General features: G+C 42.2%; 2 protein-coding genes across 5 annotated transcripts in view; one reads left to right on the forward strand and one right to left on the reverse strand.

The window, feature by feature from the left end:
* The window catches only part of myripb (myosin VIIA and Rab interacting protein b), a 162,946-nt gene extending 159,598 nt beyond the window's left edge, over positions 1-3,348 (reverse strand). The window contains exon 1 of one of the 4 annotated variants that reach the window (XM_055929163.1): positions 2,875-3,348. The gene's annotated coding sequence lies outside the window, so the exon portion shown is untranslated. The remainder of the gene's footprint in view (positions 1-2,874) is intronic. The other 3 variants (XM_055929164.1, XM_055929165.1, XM_055929166.1) reach the window with 3 other exon arrangements.
* An 8,713-nt stretch (positions 3,349-12,061) lies between these two features.
* On the forward strand, positions 12,062-13,928 carry LOC129859408 (UDP-glucuronosyltransferase 2A1-like). Its single transcript, XM_055929168.1, has one exon. It carries the CDS (start codon positions 12,117-12,119, stop codon positions 13,707-13,709), a length of 1,593 nt encoding a protein of 530 aa, XP_055785143.1. The 5' UTR covers positions 12,062-12,116; the 3' UTR covers positions 13,710-13,928.
* The last annotated feature ends 4,504 nt before the right edge of the window (positions 13,929-18,432 follow it).

Below are 18,432 nucleotides of genomic sequence, written 5' to 3' on the forward strand. Positions count from 1 at the left end.
GTAAATCCACTCCACAGTGGCCTATCAACTTGAAACTTGTCATCGCTATCATGGACATCACTAAGATTAACCACATTGAATTTGGTATTGATATAAAAAAGGAAACCATTCACAACTCATTATTTGCATTTGTAACGCTAATGCTCAAAATCATCTGCAATCCTCATCTCCTCATGAACCATGAGCCAGATTCACTCTAGATTTTGTATTTAGACTCATGATTGCACAAAGGAAGACAGTTCCTACATGATAGGCTTGCTTTGTTATCCAACTGATCTTGTGTCCTTTCGGTCATCCTGTGAACCCCGTTCATTGCTGCTCGCAGCTATATTTATCTAGTGTTTCAATTGATGCTTTCTCTTTAAGTAAACAAACAATGCTAGTTGTTGTTCACCCTGGACTTCACTGGCCTTTGTGTGTGTGACTAAATGAGAGACAATAATAACATGTGTATTGAGAGCATATGTATTGAATAGATACAGTATGTAACAGCAACATACAGGCCAGGATTGTGGATACCGGATGGAACTGGGTCAGACTGAAGAACATCTCAGCTGAGGATGTCCAAGGTTAGGAGTGTATGCTATTCTTCAGAGACAGAAACCGACACACTCAAATGGAAATTCACACATACATCAACACGGGTACATCCATCCACCCACCCACACACCCACACACGATATTATGCAGACCTACTAACACATTGTGACATGAAACCACACACTGACAACCTTATTGTATGTTGGCTAGGCTGTCTGTTACATACAGTAATGGTGTCAATGCAACCCAGCTAGGGCTCCACAGCAGATTAATGCATAACAAGCAGGCCTATGAGCTCAAAGGGCAGGGGCAGCCAAGCACTAAATTAACTGCTTGTTTTAGCCTCTCGGAGGCTAGCTTAAGGATCAGTGCTTACCCTCAACCAGAAGGGAGAGAACAGCTCTCACTATCTGCATCCGCAATGACACCCTTACTGTAAATAGTGCACTACTTTAGGGCCCAAAGGGCTCTGGTCAAAATAAGTGCAATATGGAGGGTAATATAGTGCCATTTGTTACGCATCCACTGAGTGAGAAGGAAATTTGAATTCTAAGATGTATCTTATGAATAAAATGAAAGGACTTAGCCACTTGAAGTTTATCCATTGGCCTATGATGTGTGACGAATAGCAAGGTTCTGTGCTTTCAGGGTTAATGCTGGAGATAGAGGGTGTGAAAACAACTGAATAGATAGATGGCACCCTATTCCCTATATAGTGCACTACTTTTCACCAGAGCCAAGCACTATGGGAATTAGGGTGCTATTTCGGACCTATTCTGGGCCCTGTACGTCGGAACGCAGGTTTCAGGTTGGGAAGAACACCTGATCATTTGTCACTGTCTTACATCGTATCACACCCTGCGCATTCCACCCAATTACCACCCTCTATAGTCGGCAGCAGGGTGAGAATAAGCTGCATTGTATTCGCAAACCTTCTCGCACCGCAGTATCCAACGGTTTCTGTGAATAAACCACTGTGTAACTGCTGATGACATCCTTTGACACAAAAACACCTTTCACCAAATACATGTGAATTAAAAAAGGAGACAGGATCGTAGAATGTTAACATCAACATAACACACCATACAGGTGTATAATAGCCTATAATACACATTGATAGCCTATCAGATGTACACAATGTGGCATATTGATGTTAATTATTGTGAGTAGCCAATTGTTAACCTAGAGTAGGATATTGTTGAATTTAAAGACAATATCTTGCCAATCAAAGATAGACATAGACAGGTGCAGTAGTATAATGAGGCCTGTTTTTTTTATGTGTCCATAAGATAATAACACTTAGCATTTTGCAGTCTGTATTGTCATACATTGTCACACATCACCTTGCTGACCAACAGGTGAGAACAATGGCATCACTAAGTCTAGGCATCACAGATACCACTGTCTGCAGCCAACTCTCATTATGCATGCTTGCTTTGCTTATATTAAGGCTCCAAAGTATACATAATGGAATATAATATTACATTAGTAATAGAACTTCCACCAGTCCCCCAGTCCAGACACGCCCCCTGAAGGTATGACTGCAAGCGGTCACTTTTTGGCAGCCTGACACACATCACATTCTTCCACTGATCTAAATCCCCCCCAATCCGCTCTCGTGACTCACTCTCACGCGTATTCATTCATTGCCATGGTTTGGACCTGGGCTACACCTCCTTGCACCGTCAGAGGCACCCAAACACTTGTTTACAATTACCTATATTAGCCTGCATATTACCGCTGCATCATGCATCCTGAAATTGACCATGTTGTGCCTGATATGTCGCATTTACGCCGATTGCCAGGTCTCTTTATGCATGTTGCATGAATGAGATTAGATGTATATGGCTATAACTACATTGACATTTAAATCAGGGTGTAATCTACGCAATCTTATTTTGTCAGATCGAACCTCGTGAATTCAATTGCTGCAGTGCAGCTTTCCATCCATTGAAACACATTATCAATGGCATGCATCAACATCAGTGCACAACATGCATAACAGGTGGCGTTGATAAACGAATGTGGTGAGGGGATTGCGGTCCCCGCTATGTGGTGTCACCTTTATCGGAAAACAGGATAAAAACAGGCTAATGAATAAAAAAACATGTCATATCTGTCCATATGGATAGGCTATAACGAGGTAAACAAACGTATAGATAGGCCTATCATGCAAGGTAGCCTCTGTCTATCTATTTCTCAACAAGGACAAAGTTCATTTCAATCTTGAATCTGGGCATTCTTAATTTTGGTCAATGCTACTTGCGATCATATCGCAAAGGTAGACTATAATAACTTAAAAAGGAGAAGTTGAATTGATAATCGATCACTTACACGAGATCAATGGGCGCCGGATGACCGCCAGCTACAGACTCCAAATAGAGCGCTCTCCCAGACACACAGCGTGGGAGGATGCGTTCAGATAAGTGTACAAGGGTAACCTTCCTTCAGATATGTCTCTCAGATACTTTGACTGTCTTGCCTTCAGGTTATTGTCCCTACGCAGCGGTTGCAGCATGCACCGTTGAAGAGTCACGAGGTTTGAATTACAGTGAGAGGGCGCAGACCCGCTGAGGTGAGAATTTACATATATTTGTTCTCCTTGTGTTTCAAAAATATCTGGGTAGCAATAAACTAGAAAGATAGCAAGGCGCACCTCGTTCTCGGTGTCTCTGTCATGCAACGCAGTGAGATCCAGCTGCTGATTCCATCCTCTTGTCAGCACCTGGGCATGCTGTGAGATAGCCAATCAGAGAGCCTCAAGCCGACACCGGTACTCTAGGAGGCAGCGCGAGCCCTGCAAAGGCAGAATTAACTCGCGCGGGGAGTTCATTCATAACGCTACTGGCACTCTGTTGAGATGTGCGTGAAGAGACAAAGGCATGGTAAACTAATTAGACATGCAGTATCTCTTTGTCTCTCTTGCTGCCCGCTGGATCAAAGAACTCAATTAACACGAAATGAATATACAATTCTGCTGTGTAGGCTGGATGGTGAGCTGATAACATTCATTGGACTTTGCTTTAGAAATCACGGGGGGCAGTGCATATTCTCCATTCAAATGCAAATTAAGCCTGTTCTTTAAAGACCCTATTTCTATCTAGTTTACCATTCTTCCATGCATGCAACCCTGAACAAACTGATGAGTAGGCTATAGAAAATTTTAAACTTTCATATTGTAGCGACCCACCACAGTTGGCGGAGTGGCGTGGAGGGGGGTTGGGCAGGGGGATGGAGCATTGGAATTTAAGACCAGGATTAGCCATTGTTCTCTCTCTTACGTCTGGGCTTCACAAGAGAAGGTCACGGTTGGCTTGTGGGGTATCTTTCGTTTATTTGGCGTGGGCTACGGCCAAACAGTAGCCTGTGTAAAGTTGGGTTAATAAACCGTCAATTCGTAAACTCAACCCTCTGGACAATTGTTCCTTTCTGATCTAGTCAGGGCATTACAATATTATGCAAATAAGTAATTTAGAAGTTCAACAACTCAGTCTGTTCAAGCCAACTCCCAATGATAAATAACTGTGTCTTTACCAACCAAAACCTCATAAATCTGGATAAACATTTAACATTCTACTATTTGGCCTCATCAAGTGGGGAGCAGAGTCAGTGTGTCAACAATGATTTTCCCTCTGCTCTGAAAACATCACCATCTCAGCATAAACAATCATTGTTCCTGCTGAATCAGGGCTTGGCACATAAACCCTCAGCAATGGATTGAGACGCAGGGTGGGGGGTGAGCAGTGGCTGAGGTGGTGTGCAGAGATCTGGACAGAAGCCACAAAGGAGCCTGAGGAGAAGGTGGAGGCTTTGTCTCGTTATCAACGCTTGATCTGGTAGGAAAGTGCTGAGGAGAGCAATGTAGTGGAGAAAAAGAAGAAGACAGCAAAGCACTTTTGATTTCAGCAAAGAGAACAGCATGAATAAGATCCGGCCCATTTCCTCCTCCACTCTCTGACACTCAAAACAGACAGACAGCTATGGTGCCTTACACAGATTAGATGTCCCTGTGGGGACCTCTGGGGACTTTTCTTCACTCTCTGTGTTCAAACTAGTATTACAGACTTTCAACACAAATGGAGAGTACTACACACAATCAAATAAGTTAACGCTGACAAATATACTGTGCTTTGGATGGAAGCCTATCCTGGACCTCCAAATGAATACAGTGGAGTGACAGAACTTTCTATTTCATCCCAGATATACTGTAGGTTCCTGTCTATACCTGTCTGCTTATGTACCCTCTGAGGCAAGACTAAACAGTTAAAACACCAAACCAAGGGTGCAGATTACTTCATTTTATTTTAGAATAAAAATATTTGAATATGTTTAAATAAAATGTAAATACAATGTATCATGATGCATTTAAAAGTAATAACTGACTAAAAATATACAATTCTCATTCATGTTTTGCATTGGATCTCTTCTTCATATCAAATTTAACAGAAGAACTCACAATTAATCGCTAGCATTGTAGAAGTCCTTCATGTAGACCTGAACCTCTACGAATCGTCAGGACTAGTCATTTTGAAGATCTTTAAAGGATCCACAATTAATGTGTTCCAAAAATCACTTGTCTGGGACAGAGCGTCTTTATTACAGCCACTTTATTACATTCTCAGAAATAATTCATATTAGCTTCCAGTGAGTGTATGAAAAATATTGCAGCTAATGAAGCAAATGGGAAGAGATAGGAAAGTTCATTAACTTCTGTTGAATACCATCTACTTTATTTCCTTTGAGGACCAACTACAGTAGTTGTCATCACATTAGCATTTGAATAATGAACACTAGATTGTCACAAAATACATTCTGTCATTACAATGGTTGTTAGGCCGAGATATACAAATCCAAATGGATTAATTGACATGGAGAATCTTTCACAGTGTACAGATACAAATCTGCTCATTACATTACTAACTACAACAGACTAAAATCCTGTTCAGTGGGTGTTCTGGTACATCAAGGTGCCTCATGCTAGAGCAGGGATTGTCAACTGATGGGCCGCGGGGCCAAATACGTCCCACGGCTGAATTTATTTTGCCCCCCAAAGTTGAGACGCAAAATTATTTTAATTTAGGAAATCTATTCCAAAGTATTTCCACTCATAAATAGAGCAACTAGCGCTCTGTCTCAATTCAGAATAAGACGTTCATCCATGTTTCTCAAATGTCAAATTTAGAAGTTGAGTGTTTAAGGTGAAGTTTAAACATTAACTCAGTATTTTTAAGGTTAGGGATGAGTTTAGGCATTAACTTAAATCTTTTAAGGTAAGGATTAAGGTTTGTGATAGACTTAAAATTAAAATAAAAACTTTAAATCGCTGGATTTGAACTCGCAACCTTTGGAATCAGAGGCAGGGTAAAGTTTAGGCGTTAACTCTGAAATCTCTATTTAAAATATATTTTTAAAAGATGTGTATATATACACTACCGTTCAAAAGTTTGGGGTCATTTAGAAATGTCCTTGTTTTTGAAAGAAAAGCACATTTTATGTCCATTAAAATAACATCAAATTGATCAGAAATACAGTGTAGACATCGTTAATGTTGTAAATTACTATTGTAGCTGGAAACGGCTGTTTTTTTATGGAATATCTACATTGCCCATTATCAGCAACCATTACTCCTGTGTTTCAATGGCAAGTTGTGTTAGCTAATCCAAGTTTATTATTTTAAAAGGCTAATTGATCATTAGAAAACCCTCTTGCAATTATGTTAGCACAGCTGAAAACTGTTGTTCTGATTAAAGAAGCAATAAAACTGGCCTTCTTTAGACTAGTTGAGTATCTGGAGCATCGGCATTTGTGGGTTCGATTACAGGCTCAAAATGGCCGGAAACAAAAAACTTTCTCCTGAAACTCGTCAGTCTATTCTTGTTCTGAGAAATGAAGGCTATTCCATGCGAGAAATTGCCAAGAAACTGATGATCTCGTACAACGCTGTGTACTACTCCCTTCACAGAACAGCGCAAACTGGCTCTAACCAGAATAGAAAGAGGAGTGGCAGACCCCGGTACACAACTGAGCAAGAGGACAAGTACATCTAGTTTGAGAAACAGACACCTCACAAGTTCTCAACTGGCAGCTTCATTAAATAGTACCCGCAAACACCAGTCTCAACGTCAACAGTGAAGAGGCGACTCCGGGATGCTGGCCTTCTAAGCAGAGTCCCTCTGTCCAGTGTCTGTGTTGTTTTGCCCATCTTAATCTTTTATTTTTATTGGCCAGACTGAGATATGGCTTTTTCTTTGCAACTCTGCCTAGAAGGCCAGCATCCCGGAGTCACCTCTTCGCTGTTGACATTGAGACTGGAGTTTTGCGGGTACTATTTAATGTACTTTTACTTTTTTACAACATTAACGATGTCTACACTGTATTTCTGATCAATTTGATGTAATTTTAATGGACAAAAAATGTGCTTTTCTTTCAAAAACAAGGACATTTCTAACTGACCCCAAACTTTTGAACGGTAGTGTATATGTATGCGCATTTGTATGTATGTATATGTTTGTGTATGTATATATGTATGTATATATATGTACAGTACCAGTCAAAAGTTTGGACACACCTACTCATTCAAGGGTTTTTCTTTATTTTTACTATTTTCTACATTGTAGAATAATAGTGAGACATCAAAACTATGAAATAACACATATGGAATCATGTAGTAACCAAAAAATTGTTAAACAATTCAAAATATAATTTATTTGAGATTCTTCAAAGTAGCCACCCTTTGCTTTGATGATAGCTATGCACACTCTTTGCATTATCTCAACCAGCTTCATGAGGTAGCCACCTGGAATGCATTTAAATTAACAGTTGTGCCTTGTTAAAATCAAATTCATGGAATTTCTTTCCTTCTTAATGCGTTTGAGCCAATCAGTTGTATTGTGACAAGGTAGCGGTGGTATAAAAAAGATAGCCCTGTTTGGTAAAATACCAAATCCATATTATGGCGAGACCAGCTCAAATAAGCAAAGAGTAACGACAGTCCATCATTACTTTAAGACATGAAAGTCAGTCAATACATCAAATCTCAATAACCTTTAAAGTTTCTTCAAGTGCAGTTGCACAAACCATCAAGAGCTATGATGAAACTGGCTCTCATGAGGACCGCCACCAGAAAGGAAGACCCAGAGTTACCTCTGTTGCAGAGGATCAGTTCATTAGAGTTACCAGCCTCAAATTGCATCCCAAATAAATGCTTCAGAGTTGAAGTAACAGACACATCTCAACATCAACTGTTCAGAGGAGACTGCGTGAATCAGGCCTTAATGGTCGAATTTCTGCAAAGAAACCACTACCAAAGGCCACCAATAATAAGAAGAGACTTGGGCCAAAAAACACGAGCAATGGACATTAGACTGGTGGAAATCTTTCCTTTAGTCTGATGAGTCCAAATCTGAGATTTTTGGTTCCAACCACCGTGTATTTGTGAGACGCAGAATAGGTGAACAGATGATCTCCACAATCACCCGACCTCAACCCAAATGAGATGGTTTGGGAGGAGTTGGACCACAGAGTGAAGGAAAAGCAGCCAACAAGTGCTCAGCATATGTGGGAACTCTTTCAAGACTGTTGGAAAAGCATTCCAGGTGAAGCTGGTTGATAGAATCTCAAGAGTGTGCAAAGCTGTCATCAAAGCAAAGGGTGGCTACTTTGAAGAATCTTAATATAATCTATTTAACACTTTTTTTGGTTGCTGCGTGATTCCATATATGTTATTTCATAGTTTTGATATTGTCACTAGTATTATACAATGTATAAAAACCCTTGAATGAGTAGGTGTGTCCTAACTTTTGACTGGTACTGTATGTAAGGTAAGGGTTAAGGTTTGGGATAGGCTTAAAACAAAAATAACTCTATTGCCTGATTCCAACGTGCAACCTTTAGAATCAGAGACAGATACTGGTTTGTGTCACGGGTGTCCTGGCTGAAATAGAGAGACATACAGAATGTAATCGGGGACCAATGTAATCAAGGTTTGAAATGTTTATGTTTTGGTCAAATACAGTATCTGTTTGGGCTTCTTGCATCAAATTATTTATCCACTCAAGAAAAAATACCACGGCTGAATCTAGTTAAAGATCCCTGCACAAGAAAAACAAGAGATTTTGCAGCCTCTTGCCCAATTGGTCATTCTGGCCCGGACAAGGCTTACTTACTTACCATTTGGTCTGAGAAGGTTACAAAAATCATGTTTTTAAACATTGATCCCAGTGGTAATCTTGTCATATCAATTGTCACTTTAATCCTACACTTTTGTCTGACCGCAAGACTGCGTAGCGGCTGTTCAGTGTTGCACATTAACACAGATTTGCCTAATAGGATTGGAGCGGCAAAGATATCAAGTGACACATGCGTTACAAACTTTCAATTTGAACCTAACAGTGCCTTTTTCATTGTTTTGTTCATTACCTAAGTAACCATTCACCATTGTTGACCATTCATGTTATCAATCACATTGCCCTCTCACCTGGTATGATGTACAGCATGTACAAGTCATGTCCTCTGTCAGAGGTTGACATCTATATCTTCACTTTCCTAGTTGATGTTGACATAATCTCAGATAGAACAGAATGCGTACTAATGCTTATGTAATGCACTGTTTGGAGGATTCAGAGAGGGGAACATCAAGCATCAACATCCAATCCCCTTAAAAACTGTGAACAATAAAACACATACTGTAGATCATACCAGGTGAGAGGGTGATGTGATTGATAACATGAATGGTGATCAATGGTTAAATCCTTAAGAGTCTATTGACACACCAGTGCGTCAATCTAAGTGACATAATAAAAAAATCCCTATCAAAATCGGTCAATTTAAGCTAGAGATATACATGGGCTGCGTCTCAATCCACCGCATCCGCCTATGTGGCTATTGCACATCTGCGGTGGAAGGTGGCCGAGCTAGAGCGGTGTTCGTCAGACCATGAGACATCCCCCAAATTGGTCTTCTCCCGAAAACGTCTGTAGCGTCCGAACAGTCTGGCCTTCAGTCTATGGAAAGATGCGATTCTCGTGATGGTGTTCTCCGTTTTGCTCTACGACCCCCACAAGCCCCACGGGACTCATCTGAAGTCGGTACCACCGATGTGCCAACTTCTGTCTGTAGCATCACAGAACTCATCTGAAGGTAACCGGTACCAGTTTAAAAAAGTAGAAAAGGTAGTTTTGTGCCAACAACAAAAAATGGGGTTAAGTGAGTGTCCAAAAAACACAAATATTTCCTTAGCTTTCTTATATCTCCTAGATAAAGAAAAGACACTTCAAAACCTTATTCCTTATGATTTATTTTTCCATTTATGAATGTGTTATTCAAGGCGTTTCTATGGGCTATAGCAGTAAAGGCCAAATTCTATATTTAATTATGTATTTTTTGTTACCTACAGGGATCCTGAAATTCAAAATCAAATAGATAAATTATCCATGGTATGACCATCTAAAAACAATAGCTTAGTAGACCCCCCCCCCCCCTGAGGTTAATGGTCACTTATGGTTATCAATGTTTAATGGTTACTTATGGTTCAGCAAATCTATCTAGTCATCTATCTAATCGTGCTGAGTCACTGCAGCCTGAGCTCAGCATCAGACCATAAGCAGACGAATACTGATAAGCAGATCTAAAGCAGAATTGCAACAAGCTCCTCGTCATACATGGAAGAAAGGGAAAATGGTTTCCGACCAACGTTGCATTATTTTGCCCTTCTCTTTCAATACTGGTATCAAATTAACTCCTCTGAGAACTTTCTATGGCTGAAGTACTCCGTGTGTTCAACTTGCTGTTTTTCCAGCATTCAGCGAGGAACATAGGACTCATTACTGGTACACGTACAGCGTCTGCTGTTCTTTAAACACACACGCACACCAACGCACCAGTATCACTTAGGGGCATATGTACAGTCACAACAATCTTCAGCCATAATGAGTATAGGTCTACATGTCCTACCTTTATTTTAGCATGTTTGTGCCTGATTTTCCCAGCATGAGAGCTCTCATAGGCCCACTGGGGAACAGTGTGATTACTAGGCAGAATAACTAGAGCAAAGCATTATCGTCCCTCTTTCCCCGTCACATGCCTCCTACAGTAGTAGAGGCAGTAATGTGCTGGTGTGTGTGCACGTGTGCAGCGACATTCAGAACTCGTGTTTGTCAGGGAATAGATTAGCTTCACAGTGGAATGCTGGCATTTGAGGGACTTTTTTCAAGGGGGGGTGCTTTAAACGCTGTGTGAACTCTCTTCGTCGAAATGTCACACTTGTAACAATTGAATTGGTCAATGGATCGCAACTACATTGACAGCAAGGCAGAATTGATTTATGAATCCTAAACGGGTCTTTTGAGGGGACCATTTGTAACAATTATTCTTCATAATGGTTGGCTATTTGTTAGTGTTGTTACTTCTTACAGGAAATCGAACAATTAGCTCCACTGTTACGAGCTGTAGGTACCTGAAGTAAGACAGAGGTTGTCATGTAAATTAAACACTGTGTTCTTATTTCTATGCGCACACAAATGGTCTAGAAGTATGTTGAGGCAGATGTTTGCTTTTTGCAACACACTTAGACATTTTTTCAACTATTCAACTAACCCTATGAACTATTTCTCCGCCAGCCTGAGAGAGAGTCACTCAGCTCCAGATGTATCCGATAACTTTAGAGTGGAACAGCTTTTTCACCTGGGCTAGTCCATATTCACCCACCTGTGAGCCATGATCCATCCGATCCTGTTTTTTGATCCCAGCTGTGAGCACTCTCCACCATCCTGCTCCTGTTTCCCTTCCCTCTCCTCCTCACTATCAGGCTGAGGCAATTCCCGGTCGCACAGTTTCCTGCCAGGGAAGTTAAAGCAGGTAGAGATGCAATCTCACCTGTCAAGTTGCAGCTGCTACCTCATCCTGCCTGCAACTCACTGTCTGTGCGTGTCAATGCAACCATGTTAAAACATCCTCTTATTTTATGCCCTCTTATGTAGCTTATATTTTGTCAATGTCTGCTAATAATGTCAGTAAATCAATGTCACAAAATTCACCAAACCATCATGCAAATGCATAGAAAAACCTGATCCATTTATAGTGCACTACTTTTGACCAGGACCCATCGAGCTCTCATCAAAAGTAGTGCTCCATAAAGGGGATAGGGTGCCATTTGGGACAAATCCAGAGTGTCTCAGCCCATTTGTTTCTCCCCTCTGCCATAACAAAACTCTCCTGACTAATTTCATGGGCCTACATTCCTGACCAGGATTTTGGGGGAGATTACCATTCTGCTGCCGACGCCTCTGTAAGATTTTAATCCCACTGGTACCTATTATGACTGAACAGTGTGCTGCTGGCAGGGCTTACAAGCAGCTAGCTGCTTGACTCTGGGTAGGGACAAGCAGGGTTACTGTCTGTGTGTGCTTGCCTTTACCTTTCACACCGAAAGATCAAGGCGGTGGCTCGCTTATCTGGTTTTATGTGACAGGAGGAATACTCTATAGTACTACAATACAGAGTTCAACTTCAGTTAATGATTGGTTGACTTTGGAAAGAGTTTTAAAAGGTGGTTTTCAACATGTTTCCACACACTCACGATGAAGCTGACACGGTACATCTCTGTGTTTGTGATCGCACAGTTATGTATCATAGGGAGAGTAAACTGTGGAAACATATTAGTTTGGCATACCGAAGGCAGTCACTGGATCAACCTCAAGCCAATATTGGACACTCTGATTGACAGAGGACACAGTGTTACAGTGCTGGTGCAGAGTGCCTCTGTATACATGGACCCCACGGAAAAGTCTCGCTTCAGCTACGAACCGTTCAACGTCTCCGTCTCAACGCAAGAGATGAGCGATTTCTTTGAGGAGTTCATCCACTTTTACATGTACGAGATAGACCACCTGAGCTACTTGCAGATCCATTGGAAGGGGTATCATATTGTAAAAAGAGAATTAAAGTTTTGCTTAGAGATATGTGACGGACTGCTGAGGTCAGAGACCGTCATGAGGAGACTGAGAGAGGCCAAGTATGATGTTATGTTATCCGATCCAATCTACCCCTGCAGTGACCTGGTGGCTGAGGATCTGGGCATTCCTTTGGTCTACTCCCTGCGCTTCTCTATTGCCCACATGTGGGAGAGGCTCTGTGGGCAGATGCCTTCTCCACCATCCTTTGTCCCTGGTGCCATGATCAAGTTAACCGACGAAATGAGCTTCACTGAAAGACTGTTGAACCTCCTCTTCTATGTGTCCCAGGACATGATGGCATACGGTTATTGGCAAGACATAGACGCCTACTACAGTGAGATTCGAGGGAAGCCATCAACCTATTGTGAGGTGATGGGCCAAGCTGACTTGTGGCTGATCCGGACATACTGGGACTTTGACTACCCTCGTCCTTTCCTCCCTAACTTCAAGTTTGTGGGGGGAATCCACTGCAAGCCTGCCAAGCCCTTACCAGAGGACATGGAGGAGTTTGTGCAGAGCTCTGGAGAGGACGGCATTGTGGTGTTCACCCTCGGGTCCATGATCAAGAACCTCACCACAGAGAAAGGGAACATGATTGCCTCAGCCCTGGGGCAGATTCCCCAGAAGGTCCTATGGAGGCTCAGTGGGGAGAAGCCTGAGACCCTGGCCCCCAACACCAGAGTCTTGGACTGGATCCCGCAGAACGACCTGCTGGGTCACCCCAAGACCAGAGCCTTCATCACCCACGGTGGAACCAACGGCATCTATGAGGCCATCTATCACGGGGTCCCCATGGTGGGAATTCCTATGTTCGCTGACCAGCCAGACAACATGGTCCACATGAAGGCCAAGGGGGCCGCGGTCATCATGGACTTCAACACCATGAAAACCCAGGATCTGGTGGATGGACTCAACACTGTGATCAACGAGCCGTCGTATAAGGAGAACGCCTTGAGGTTGTCCAGGATCCACCACGACAGGCCCATCAGTCCCAAGGATGAGGCAGTGTTCTGGATAGAGTTCACCATGAGGAATAAAGGGGCCAAGCACCTGAGGGTCCAGGCCCACGAGCTCACCTGGTACCAGTACCACAGCCTGGACGTGTTCGCTTTCCTACTGGCCATCGTGATGCTGCTCACCCTCCTCTTCATCAAAACATGCCTCTTCTGTGTCCGGAGGTGCTGTTATAGAGCAAAGTCTAAAGGGAAGACAGAGTGACAGGTTCAACACCAGCATACTTCCATATTTTTCTGTCCTTAAATGTCTTTCTCCTTGTAAAGTGTTGAGACCAGTCTTTATAGTCTTACACTGTACATTTTTCTCCGATTATTCACTTAATTTCCAGTTGACTTTATCCCTTTCTTGATGTTATTGAAATTGATAGGCTTGATATTAATATAATTAAGTAATTGCTTAAAATTTCCCTCTGTGACATTGTTTGGAATTCTTGTCATTTCTTAAGTAACCTATTACACTCAAGATCCTTCCACAACAGACACAAGAGAAAACAATAGATTTTACAGAAGGAAAGAGGGCAGTTAATTAAGAGGGAAAGAAAATAAAGAGACAGCAGAGAGGTGGGAGTGGGAAAGACCACAATAAATGGGACTCAATGAGCCGGTGAACACTGCAGTAATACACCAAGTTGCGCAATTAGACACAAGAAATCCCCCCACATTGAGTCATCATATAGACTTGGCCATGCTGACAGTCTCAGACTGGACAGTGTGTTCTGTGTTGGCTTTGAAACTGCAGTATCTGTTGGCAGGGCTAAAATCGAACATTGACCGCAAACAAGTCTCTGACCTTTGAATAGAGTTACAAACTTCAGCTGGTGACATTTTGAATTTCTGCCTCTAGGTGGGATAGTGGCCTTTGTGTGTGTGCGTGCACTTATATGTGTCCTATTTCCTACGCATGTGTGAATTGTAAATGTGTTTTTTTGCACCTCCCAACTCCCCCTGAGACACTCTCGGAGAATGGGGTCACTGCCAGGGTCTGCCGTAATGAAGCAATTAGGGTTAAGTACCTTGTTCAAGGGCACATATGACGGATTATTTCACCTTGTCGACGCTGGAATTTGAACTAGCGACCTTTTGGTTACTGGCCCAATGCTCTAATCGCTAGGCGTACCTGCAGCCTATGTGTGTGTGCGTGTGTGTATGTGTGTGTGCGTGTGTGTGTGCGCGTGTGTTCGCAGCATGTTCACAACAACAAGAGGGAAACTCCGGCCTGTATCGAGTAGCATGAACCGCTATTAACCCCTATGTTCAGTTTTTATTCAGCCGCAAGACCTAGAATGAGTCAGAAGTTTAGAAAGCCTCAAATCCATACTCTAATCTTTGACATACTCTAGCCATAGGAAACGCCTTCCACTCGTTAAGCCCACGTGTGGGTAAACCCTCCTCAGAAGACCTCTAATGATTTCCTGTATCAAAACATTAAAGACTACGATTCTGCAAGAGCTCAAATTCAGGAGGTATTGATTTGAATTAGTAATCCTCTTCGCTAAGCCCTTAATATTGTGCGTACTAAGCACCCCACAGGCTTGACTAATGCAGAGGGAAGCTCAGCAGCACACCTCTCACACCACTTTCTATCATCTCCGGCAGCTCGTCTGCTGCTTCCGATTCCATTGAACATAATTGCCTGTGTTGATGATTGAGTAGGTGGAGATGGAGCACACTGCATACTAAAGATGACTAATTGCCTAAGTGGCACTGGAACTGTCGGAAGGGCATCAACAACAACAAAAAAATGCTAAAACATACAGAGTGACTCATTCCAAGTAGACGAAGTAGAAATGTTGAGCTGTTGGCTACACTTGAAAAAAATATACACATAATTGTTTGGCTATTATGTGAGCCTCTTAATCAGGCAGACCAGCTTCACATTATGCATTTACATATAGTACTTCAATTATATTGTATTACAGCACATACGGTATTGAGTACCACAGGATGAGTCATAAAACCCGGTAATGGTTCCAATCATTTTTTCACCATTCATTTGTCAATCTGGAATTTTAGAACTACTTCATATAAGGTCTGTTTCGTGTAGGCTTACCCTGGCGTGACCTTTTGATAACCGCGCAAATCCCTCGGACACTCACCTTGTCCGAGAGAGAATTACACGGCTATCGAAATGTCACGCCAAAGTAAGCCTACACCACACACACAATTCATTCGATTTTCTGGTAAAAATGCACGATGTGAAAAATGAATGGCGGGTCCTGAGTTTACCAAACATTAGGAACATCTTCCTAATATTGAGTTACTCTACAAGGCGTCGAAAGCGTTCCACAGGGATGCTGACCCTTGTTGACTCCAATGTTTCCCACTGTTGTGTCATGTTGCCTGGATGGCCTTTGGGTGGTGAACCATTTTTGATACACACGTGAAACTGTTAAGCGCAACAACAAAAAACAGCAGCGTTGCAGTTCTTGAAACAAAACCGGTGCGCCTGGCACCTACTACCATACCCCGTTCAAAGACACTTAAATATCTCGTCTTGCCCATTCACCCTCTAAATGGCACATATACACAATCCATGTCCGTTGTCTCAAGGCTTCAAAATCCTTCTATAACCTGTCTCCTCCCCTTCATATTCACTGATTGAAGTGGATTTAACAGGTGACATCAATTGGAGATCATAGCGTTCACCTGGATTCACCTGCTCAGTCCATTTCATGTAAAGAGCAGGTGTTCTTAATGTTTTGTACACTCCGTGTAGCGTATTCTGTATATACGGTATAGAGTTTCCAGGGAGGAGGCCATTCCCCCAGTTACAGATCATAAACTAGCGCTAATAAGGCCCTCGCCACTTTAATGAGTCAAAGTATAGTGGCTGAGGACATTCCTGCTCATTCCACCCATTTAACAAAACAACTATCTGCCTCCTAGTTGCAGCCCACTCACAGCTCAACTATGGTCATTAAAGTAATGAGAGAGAGCACATGCTTAATGACTTGCTACCCGGATGGTTTGGTTTGTCGGTCAAAAACACTGTGTTGTCAGTATGGCGGTTTTCACAACCACCGTCGGAAACTGACAAGGAAACGAACTAAACGTAGGGAACCTTAAGAAGGAAAAACTGTTGTTATCACAGTGGACCACGAGTGTGCACTGAGTGACTCAGCGGTGAATGACGCTCGCAAGTGGCCATTCAGAGATAGGCACATGGCTGAGTTGAGCTTCGCAACAACTCCCATGGTTTACTACAACGGGGTCTGTTTCCCCTCCATGGAAACGACAACACATTGAGAGTCTCCCCAGGCTTCCAGACTTAGTCAGAGGAAGGCTATTAGTAGTCAGAGGAAAGTGCCCCCCCCTAACCCACCTCACTGTGTTTTATTTCACATATTTGAATGAGTGACATTAAATTTGCCAAGTACCACACAGTTTGGCTGCCAAATATTACTCCAGCCACAGCTGTTTGCTAACACACTTTTTCTGTGGCTAGCTCCACACAATCATTTCAATAATAGGCTCAGATCAAGCACAACACTTTGTCATTACCCGTTACCCATATAAACAAGCAACTAGCTCAAGAGTAGAGTCTGCGATCAGGGGCTTATGTGCCAACAGCTCCTTGTTTACAGATAGAAGATGGAGAAACGTGCAATTCATACATCCAAGACACTTATGTATCTCTCTGTCTAATGATGTCCATTAATGTTTAGAACTCCATGGGTAAACTGAATAAATATGGAGAATTCTTGGGCGGCAGTAGGAACTGTGTGCTGCTGATGAATTCGGAACAGGTTGCCTTGTCATCTACGGGCTGTTGATTTTCACCCAGATCTCTGCCAAACTGTTTCTTAACAGTCCTCCAACAGCTGCTCACACTCCTCCATGGCGCAAGAGGCAGGTACACTTAACAACCACACGGATTAAACATTGTTAATTAAACGGATTCAACGTTGTTAAAAATTCTCTGTCCTGTTTTGAAATATGTAACTAATGTACAGTATCCATATTAGGACAGCTTCAGTCTCAGGGGGACTATTTTCCATGGGGAATATTCTTATTCTACGGAATATTCTTATTCTAAGGAATATTCTTATTCTAAGCAGACACAAACTATCGAATAAAGATACAGTAGAATACCATGTTGTTTAAAATAGATGGGACCAGGAAATGACGTGTTTTTAGTATGCAGATGGTGTACTGTATCAGACTATATGACAGACAGTTTTGGTTCAGCTCTGAAATGGAACACAAACACAGACAATCAGATTTACGTGGAGGAAGAGGGCCATTCTCAGTCGTTCCCCTGTGAAATGACAACATTGCTTTATTTCAGGAGTTTCCATTTCTGTGCTGTCTCAACTGACACACTGACTAACGATGTGTGCTGCACATTCTAAAGAGGCTTTGTTTGACACATAGGAATCAGTGCTTGAAGTGGAAAGAAATAGGTGCTGGTACTTTTTACATTTAGGTGCCAGTACTCATCATATTTTAAGCCAATATTCTATAAGAGTTGCCAGTACTCAAGCAGTATAAAATTAGAAGTGCCCGTAATCAGTACCTGTGTGCTCCAGCCCAATTCAAGCACTGATAGGAATGAATTTCTGTAATATTAGTGCATGGTGGAAATGTAACCTACTATGTGTGTTTGTTAACACCTGGATATTTACGCCCTCTCTGGCTCAGTTCACCACTAAACACAATCTTTTGTGGTGCATGTAAGAGGTTAAAGTGAAACTCCATGAAGGGATTTGTATAGTATATAAAGTAATGCCTCTTCATATCCTATCTCCCCTCAGGAGATAGACGGGTATTACACATCTCTCCATTTTTCTCTCTCCTCTCATCAAAGGGTTGCCTTCCACCCTGAATGGCATTGTTTGCCTTCAACTCCTTGCTGCCATGGTAACGCCAGCAGAATGACTGGATTATAAATTGGCGGAGATAGTGAGGGGGCGTGACCTTCACGC

Source organism: Salvelinus fontinalis, chromosome 7 (assembly GCF_029448725.1).
Source record: "Salvelinus fontinalis isolate EN_2023a chromosome 7, ASM2944872v1, whole genome shotgun sequence".
In the NCBI taxonomy this organism is placed as follows: domain Eukaryota; kingdom Metazoa; phylum Chordata; class Actinopteri; order Salmoniformes; family Salmonidae; genus Salvelinus; species Salvelinus fontinalis.

Bases quoted from the DNA above. Each gene is read 5' to 3' on its own strand.
- LOC129859408 (XM_055929168.1), top strand. From the start codon at position 12,117: ATGAAGCTGACACGGTACATCTCTGTGTTTGTGATCGCACAGTTATGT.